General features: G+C 45.8%; 1 protein-coding gene across 1 annotated transcript in view; it reads right to left on the reverse strand.

Moving 5' to 3' along the window:
• alk (ALK receptor tyrosine kinase) overlaps nt 1–9,433 on the reverse strand; it is a 580,497-nt gene that overhangs the window by 109,200 nt on the left and 461,864 nt on the right. The window contains exon 5 of the mRNA XM_056296340.1: nt 7,377–7,438. Within this exon, the coding sequence (XP_056152315.1) occupies nt 7,377–7,438 (62 nt within the window). The remainder of the gene's footprint in view (nt 1–7,376; nt 7,439–9,433) is intronic.

A 9,433-nucleotide genomic window follows, 5' to 3' on the forward strand; every position in this document is an offset into this window, starting at 1 on the left:
CAGGTGAAATGAATTAGGCAGGGGGGGAGGGTGGTACACCTGCTGAATGAAGCAGCGTTTTGACCGACCAACCACTTTAACACTATGTTTTGCATAAATACATGAGAGTTTTTTTGGATTCGGTCACTAAAGGTGTTTCCGGTTGCAAGCTCCTTTTTTTTTTTATGGCGGTCATGCAAACCAGTTTGACGCGTCATAGGCATGGAAGATTCCCGGTGGCTGTGTGGGGATCATTTGCAGATTTGAATACGGACAATCTGGTCTTTGTTCAAATGTGGCAGACAAAAGTTTTGTGTTGCTAACCCCCCCCCCCCCCCACAGCCTGCCCACAAGGTAGACTCCTATCAAAGTAAATACAGTTTTAGTTATCCAGCACAGGAGTGGGTGGTGCAGTTGGCATTCGTGTTATCTTGGCCGCTCAAAAAACAAGTGATAATGCTGCAGTGATCTGTCTTAACCTGTGACAATCAAAGCAGTAGTTATAACCTGACAGTCGCTTCCAGCGATCAGGAATCAGGAACATTCATTTGTCGTTTCATAAATATCGTTTCCCCCAGCCCACAGCAGTGCAACACAAAGACAAAAACACATATCCAAACTACACAACTACAAATTTAACTGTCCAAGAGAGAGAACGCCAGCCAGGATGACTGCCAGAACTGCCAGTCTGCATGAGCTAGCAGTTAGCTTAGCCTGCTCCGCTTCCGCATCCTGTCAGACTGCCCTCGGTGCTTCCCCTTCGGGCGCATCTCCGGGCAGGGCCGTGGTCCTTGGGCCCCCCGGACGCAGCAGACCAGGCTCCCTCAGATGATCCAACACCAGCTCTCCCAGCCATACACCTTCGACACACCTCCCCGCACTCCACACGACCGACACCAAAAATACAGTCAACGCCAGGCGAGGCCGCCGCCAGACCGCCATCGGTGTTATCGGAACTGCTGGTCTGCATGGGCTAGTAGTTAGCTTAGCCTGCCCCGCTACCGTGTCCTGTCAGACCGCCCTTGGTGTTTCCTCCTCGGTCTGCATGGGCTAGCAGTTAGCTTAGCCTGCTCCGCTTCCGCATCCTGTCAGACTGCCCTCGGTGCTTCCCCTTCGGGCGCATCTCCGGGCAGGGCCGTGGTCCTTGGGCCCCCCGGACGCAGCAGACCAGGCTCCCTCAGATGATCCAACACCAGCTCTCCCAGCCATACACCTTCGACACACCTCCCCGCACTCCACACGACCGACACCAAAAATACAGTCAACGCCAGGCGAGGCCGCCGCCAGACCGCCATCGGTGTTATCGGAACTGCTGGTCTGCATGGGCTAGTAGTTAGCTTAGCCTGCCCCGCTACCGTGTCCTGTCAGACCGCCCTTGGTGTTTCCTCCTCGGTCTGCATGGGCTAGCAGTTAGCTTAGCCTGCTCCGCTTCCGCATCCTGTCAGACTGCCCTCGGTGCTTCCCCTTTGGGCGCATCTCCGGGCAGGGCCGTGGTCCTTGGGCCCCCCGGACGCAGCAGACCAGGCTCCCTCAGATGATCCAACACCAGCTCTCCCAGCCATACACCTTCGACACACCTCCCCGCACTCCACACGACCGACACCAAAAATACAGTCAACGCCAGGCGAGGCCGCCGCCAGACCGCCATCGGTGTTATCGGAACTGCTGGTCTGCATGGGCTAGTAGTTAGCTTAGCCTGCCCCGCTACCGTGTCCTGTCAGACTGCCCTTGGTGTTACCTCTTCAGGTGCAGCTTGGGCAGGGCCATGATCCCTGGGCCCACAGGATGCAGCAGACCAAGCTCTCCCAGCTGATCTAGCACCAGCTCTCCCAGCCATCAAATGAAGACAAAACTTAGATGCAAACGTGGACAAAGACACTGCATGGACAGTACTGGGTGAGGCCACTGCAAACTCAAGTTCGCACTGCCGTCTTTCTGCTCTGGAAGCAACTTCCAGCATTTATTCTGAGGCAAAACTCATCATTTCCATTCTTTAACATGATCATGGGGGGGACAGCAATGTTACGCTTGAAGAGCTGCATGTACAGATCAGGTTTCTTGAGACCCGGTGTGAGTCTCGATGCAAGGGAATTGGAGTTGTGCTCTCTTGTTCAGCTTTTTAGGTTGTATATAGTGAAAGATTAACCCACTTGAAATACCTGGGCTATATTCTAGAAACTTTCAACCTGTAGATGTTGAGGTAATGGCAGTGGAATGTCTGCAGAACAGTACGTAAATTAGATTGGTGCTGTGCATTGCCAGGATGCATAATTTTTGCATGTTTCATCAAGATCGGACAACTGATTTCTGAAGTATTGCACATTTTGGATCTTTTGCTGAAGTGCGATGTCAGGACACATTATTCTCCCAAGTTTCACCAACGTCGGACCAGGACCAGTGGTGTCTGACATACCATTTGTGATGGATAGATGGACAGGGCATAGTGCCCAACCCTATCATCTCGATGATAGGAGGAAAAAAAAGGTCAGGTTTTGGCTGGCTTACTGGGCTTTGTGTATATTTGTGCAAAAACAGTGAATACTCTTTCTTTGATGGTCAGTGTTGTAATTTAAAAGAAAATCATACTGGCAAAACATATTGTCTTCAAAGCCTGGCACACAGCTTGCCAACAGCTTGCCCGCAGTGAAAATTCACTAATCCTGTACTCTCTACCCTACTTTCTTCTTCTCTGAGAGCTACTCTGCAACTCCTAATGTAACATGCACTCACGGGGGACATTTACTTATTAGGGTGAAATCTCCAAGGGGTCAAGAGAAGACGAAGCTGCTATCACAGTGCTGGCACACTGCGGGCAAAACCGGCATATATTCTTGAAGATTTACAGCAGTTCCTCTTAGTATCCCTAAGATGGATGCAGCCGACATTCCCGCCGGACAGTCAACAGGCAAGAAAGCGTTTGCGCACGGATTCAATTAACGGCTCAGAGCTGTGCTGGATTGGCCGTTACTCTGCCCAATCCCTATCAGTCTTTGTCAGGCCGGTCCTCTGGATATACTGATACGCACACCAAGTTGACTGCTATAAATGAAACATCTAAATAGTACACTTTATATCCAGTCCTGTATGCTATGGACGCTGGTTTAATGAGCAGATGGAGATAATGTTTTTCAGCTTAAAAGTTTCTTTACGGTGGCAACTTCAGGACAAAAGCAACAAATTTGAGTAGTTTATCACATTAATATAATTACAATACTGCGCTTTGAGAATTCACGCTTGACTTATGTTTGTGTTGCCACTCTCCTGTCCTACTTTTAATAGGGTTGTTTTGGCATCAGAGGAAAACGGGGTGGATGAGAGCAGGTAGATCCTTGAGGTTATCTAGCCGGTACCTCGCATCCTAGATGTTTTATGATGAGAAATCTCCATAAAACACTTTGGATATGTCGACAGTGAACTCTGGCTTCCCACAAAACAAACTCGGAAGACGGATCAGGCTTAAGAGTACTACTACCACTTTCGGCTGCGCCTGTTAGGGGTCGCCACAGCATGTCAACCGTTTCCATTTCTTCCTGTCCTCTGCATCTTCCTCTATCACACCAGCCACCTGCATGTCCTGCCTCACCACATCCATAAACCTCTTCTTTGGCCTTCCTCTTTTCCTCTTCACTGGCAACTCCATATTCAGCATCCTTCTCCCAATATACCCAGCATCTCTCCTCCACACATGTCCAAACCATCTCAATCTTGCTTCTCTTGCTTTGGATCAGGCTTAAGAGTACATCGTAATTCTTTTTTTTTTAATGTAGTTTAAGCCCATTAAAGTGCCCTTTCCCTTAACATAAACTTAGCTCATACATTTATAATTTATGACTTTTTCACAAAATGACCAGTTAGTTTTTGTTGAAGGCTATATGACATTGCCATGTATCTTTGTCTGGTGGCGTCATGCAAAAATACAATACCAACAACCCTGCTGGCTTTCATCAACTCTGAGGGGTTAGGCCTCTTGGGTGGAGATGCTTGCTTGTCTGTCAGGTTAAGTAAACAACAACGCAGCCTTGATATCAAAGCATCCGTACAACAGAGAAATGGGCTGTGGCGAGGCTGCCGCCTCTCTGCTCTGTGTAAGAGCATCACAGCACTACGGCGGATGGCTTTGATTCCACGATGACCACTAGACTTTGATATTCCATGTTCTCTCTGATAAGGTCAGAGGGGAGATGGTACAGCATCGGCAAACATCTCAGCACACCAAAGTACCAAAATATGAGAGTTTGCACATGTGGTCTTACTCACATCTCATTAGGACTGAATATCTTTTCGAATTTCAGCAATGTGTTTTATATCAACTGTTGTAAAGACAACTGAGGGGCTGTTTCTTACTTCTTCATAGCCAAGATCTGTACATTTATTCTCAAGCCTCAACTCAAAAGACTATCCTGGATGAGGAGAAGCCATGTTCACAGACGAGGTAAAGTAAAATGGCTATATAGTAATAATGTGAGCTGTAAAGCAACCCCTGTATTTCTCGGGAGGTTTTGTGCCCGATGGCAGACAAAATGCATAATGAAAACAAGACTTCTAGGGAACTGATCTGAATAGGGATTGTGTCATTCTCCCATAGTCATCACACTATGCCACCAAAATGAAGTTAATGATGATACGTTAAAGCAGAAAAGTTAACTTGGTGCTGCTTTGACAATGTCTTCATTGTCATGTTTCCAAGTTAGATTTCACCACTGAGAAAAATACTGTAACCACTGAAGCAAACTGTAGCTGCCTTGCCCATTTACAAGGCAGTGGAATCCGTCCCTTGAAAAGTACAGTAAGTGCTGGATTGGGGAGTACCTGAAGTATTTCATGTCAAAGTGGGCTACATACAAGTGCTAACTCTTACAGAATGAATGGAGATTGAGGTTTGCGAGATCCTAATGACTTGCTTTTTTCTTAATTGATGCTGTAAGTCCATTTCAATTAGCAATTTCCTCCTCCCATCTGGGGCAGTGTTGGTTTAGACATCTGCTCTATTTGGCATGTGATGCTGTGAACATTCGACTTGGTGCCCTGGGCCATTTAACACTTGCTCAATATCTTCAAATGAAATGGCTTGCACAGATTGCCTTGGAAAGGTGCCTGATGCAACATAAACCCAGTTTTGCGTGCCGCTTACGGAAAAGCCTCAGGCTAGAGATTACCTAATTGAGCTTAGTGTCACTAGATAAGGTTTTGGCAAGCTTTATCCTCTGTAATGGAATTTTTTTTTACTCCAATTCTCAGTTTTAAATTGTAATCAGGGGTACCCTTAGGTTCCCGTAACCATCTTGTGCCAAAGAATGCACAGAGATGGAGTAAAAAAAAAAAAACATGATTGTGCTAAGCTTGGACACTAAGTCAAAAAGTTATGCAAGTTTTGGAGTTCAGTATATTTAAGTTCAACGTTGCTTCCCACAGGTTTTACAGACAGTATTTGATTTTATTCATTATTAGGGCAATTTTCTTGCAACTTGCCCATAATTAACTTTTATTGCTATGGTAATATAACTTGGGGATCCAATATGTAGTTGAAAAAAGCCCAATGTAAGTGCCATGGTTTTAGTTAAACTAGTTGGTTAAGCTGGCAAAATCCCATCCTCTGATCAAAAAATGTTCCTTTGCTGTAGCTTGTTGTTATTGGACTTGAATAATGCAAGTTTCTTTCAATGCTGGCAAAAGGAGGACTGTGGTTTAAAACGGCAGTAGACAACTTTTCAACACCCCACCCCACCCCCTCATTTCCAAGTATTTTTATTATTAGCGCTGCTGTTGCAAAGACAACCGGATCGCTTTCTGTTTACTAGTGGCCTGGCTACTGTCCAAAGCAAGAAACAACCATAAGAATCCAGTTTGACCTAAAAGCTAGATCTGAGTGCTATGATAAAGGCAGAGTAAAACACCTGGTAGTATTAATAAGTACGCAGGTTGTGTTAATTACTGATCCATTAGAAAGAATGCTAACTGGATGTCAGTTTGGAACCCTCTCAGGAATCAGGAACACTGTCATTTCACTTCATCCACTTGTGTACATGAAATGAAACAAAATGGCGTTTCCCCCAGCCCACAGCAGTACAACACAAAGACAAAAACTACAAGAACACATATCCAAACTAACACATATATCAAAACTAAACAAAAAAAAATACTGTCCAAGGGACTAAACGCCAGCCAGGATAAACGTCGGAACCGCCAGTCTGCATGGGCTAGCAGTTAGCTTAGCTCGCCCCGCTTCCACCTCCTGTCAGACTGCCCTTGGCATCTCCTCCTCAGGTGCAGCTCCAGGCAGGGGCCGTGGTCCCTGGGCCCATCGAATGAAGCAGACCAAGCTCTCCCAGCTGATCCAGTGCCAACTGTCCCAGCCAGACACCCTCGACACACCTCCCCGCACTCCTCAGTGCCAGGTGAGGCTGTCACCAGACCACCCTTGGTGTTATCAGAACTGCCCGTCTGCATGGACTAGCAGTTAGCTTAGCCTGCCCCGCTCTCCCAGCCATTAAACAAAGACAAAACTTAGACACAGATGTGGACAAAGACACTGCATGGACAGTACTGGGTGAGGCTGCCGTAAATGTGAATTCGTGCCCCCATCTTCCGACACCGGCACTGGGTGAGGCCGCTGCTCAGATTCCGGGTGTTGTACTGAACTTCGTTTCCCTGACGAGATATATTCCCCCCTAGCCAGAATTCGATACAATGCCAGGATGCTTGATTAACTTTAACCTAACCTCAACCTAACCCTAAGATTAACCTAACACTTACTTTAACCTAATCTTAACCGATACCTAACCTGTTTCCATGTCAACACTTTTATTTGGCCAGGAGGAAACAAGAGTTTGATACAACACCGGAGTTCTCTCCATCAAGCGAATGTCTGCCTTCACCCTTGTTTTACCTCTGTTTCTATCACCCTCCCTCTTCGCCATCTTTGCCTCCTCTGTCGACGGGGTTCTTCTTCCTCTTACTAGGTAGAGTTTCCATGTCACTTCTGTTGTTTCAGCATCTGCCATCTTCGCTACTGGGGATAGCTACCAGTGATAACAAACTCACTATCCTTTCCCACTTTGGTTCTGCAATTGTTGACACACTTCCTTGGTACCATAAATCGAGCCTTCATTTTCCCACGAGATCATAGCCAGCGGCAGACAGAATTGCATAATGAAATCTAGGCTTACAGGGAACTGATCTAAACGCCGACGGTGTCATTATTCTATAGTCATTACACGGTGCAATCAACATTTCCTTCATAATGAGAAGTTAAAGCAAAAAAGTTGTCTACTGCCACTTTAATATTGCGAAGGGGACAGCAGCCTAGGTGGAAGCCATAATTCTGTGAATGAACATGTATATAAGCACGCTATACATTTCTGAAAGAAATATGCAGACGTGTTTGGATCTATCTGTACCTGTGCTGCCTGCAGAGCGACTGGCTTGGTCAGAATCCAGGATGTTGGTCTCATTGCTTCCACTATTTTACATTAGAAGCAGCATTATATCACATTCACCAACAGATTATTGCTACAATTAAAAAGTGTTTTGCTTCTTTTATACAGTAGAAAATCAAGTGACAAGCCCTCTCATTTTTGCCCAATGTCCAGGGTTAAACCTGACCAATTTATTGTGATTGTTTTCTTTACTTGCCTGCTATTATTCAATCTGTTCACACCTACAGCTGATTGAAAAGACTTAATGAGCAGTGGCGTTGCTGATGGGAGGTGATCTTTATAAGATGAGTGACAGGCAAAAATGGTTGAACTGCAGTTATGCCAACACTGAGTCAACTCTCCTTAATACGGGACGTCACTTCAACCCCTTTCAAATTTGTTTTGACCTTTTCGTGGCTGCTGGTGGATATTCTTTTCTTGAAACGGAATAATATTCCATTAGTCTGTGCTTGTTAGACGATAAAAACGGGTTGGGGGACAAGTCAATTTCGTTCATAGTCCAATTTAAAATGAAAACAACTGCGTCAGAAAGTTCAAGGATAATTTTACAGCACTCATCCATTGAATGCCTTTATTTACTCTTGTGAAAACAATCCCCACCCATCCATGTATCCGCAAGTCACCCACTTTCTACACATCGCCGTCTCCCTCCAAATACATTTCCCTTACAGCTTCCACAGGGGTGGAAATGACTGATGGGCCGAGGGACGCCCTCATGCTGTTGGGTACCTAATCACGGAGTATAGACTTGCTGCAACGCTCCATTAAGACCCTGCGGCCGCACGGTGTAATGGCTAAGGAAATGGGCCACAGAAGGCAAGGTCACGGGTTCGAATTCCCCTGGGGTCCCGTTGCCGTCTCCTGCCTCTAAGGCCCGTGTCCGATTGCAGAAATGAATCGTGACATTCGCCCTAGTACGGTAACACGTGGGCACATGCGGAAAATTGCAAATATGATAGGGTGTGCGCTCCTGCAAACACAAACTCTGCAAAATGTGTTAAGGCAAACACGACCTTCCACCGTGTCACCCAAGTACAACAGAACGGCGAATGGAGGAGTCAAATCTTCTGCTTGACACAATCTTATAATGAGCTTGTCAGTCATCAGAAGAGGCTGTGTTTACTTCTAGCATGAGAAACCGTGGGAGGTTAAGAGTGTTGACGGCAGGTTCGCCACGTCTGAATAATTACCTCCTCGGTATGGCAGATATTGGGCTTGAATAATGTAGTTCTACAACTATCGGAAAAATACCAGCATGATGCAAAAGGTCTGCGCCAGGCCGTTTTCTGACTTCTTGTTTCAAGGATGAGCCCAGACGTCTTGATACGCACAAGTCACTTTTCGGGACAACAAATTGGATTGTGTGTTGGCCCAGTGACTGATGAGTTAATTAACGGGGAAGACTTTGGAGGAAGAAGTCACACACGGCTCTATCTATTTGTCCTTTATTGATTATATCTCTGCTCACTTCACTGGACTGAGTAATTGCTGTTTCTTCACTCAAAGAAACGACTACAAGGGATGCAAACGCACTGATGGACATTGTCAAATGTTAAATTTAAACTCGCACTGTGACCCTGGAAATGGCCAACTTGCGAACACAAACATCATGACCAGACTTGATCGAGACTGAATTTAAGTGGGGCTTTGTGAATCAAAACGAAAATAATTGAAGGGGGAGGGGATCGCAACCTCTGTATGCTAACAATATCTCATGGCCGACATCCCTGAAGGTCGGCAAAAGTTTTCTGTTTCCGTAAAATAATACAAACATAAAATCTTTTTTGTTTCGGGGGGGGGGGGTATGAAAGGCTTGTGCCCGTCTACAAAAATACTTTAAATTCCTCAGAAAAATACTTTTAAAGTCCTCAGAAGATATTACTCGTAACCATCCCTGTGAGGAATGTTGAACATTTTGTGATAAAAAAAACCAAACTTTTTTAATCTACTGAAACTAAACTTCAGACACCTGGGACCAGAAGAAATTAATTCGAAACCAATGCGTGGCTGTGCATCAG

Source organism: Lampris incognitus, chromosome 16 (genome assembly GCF_029633865.1).
Source record: "Lampris incognitus isolate fLamInc1 chromosome 16, fLamInc1.hap2, whole genome shotgun sequence".
In the NCBI taxonomy this organism is placed as follows: Eukaryota; Metazoa; Chordata; class Actinopteri; order Lampriformes; family Lampridae; genus Lampris; species Lampris incognitus.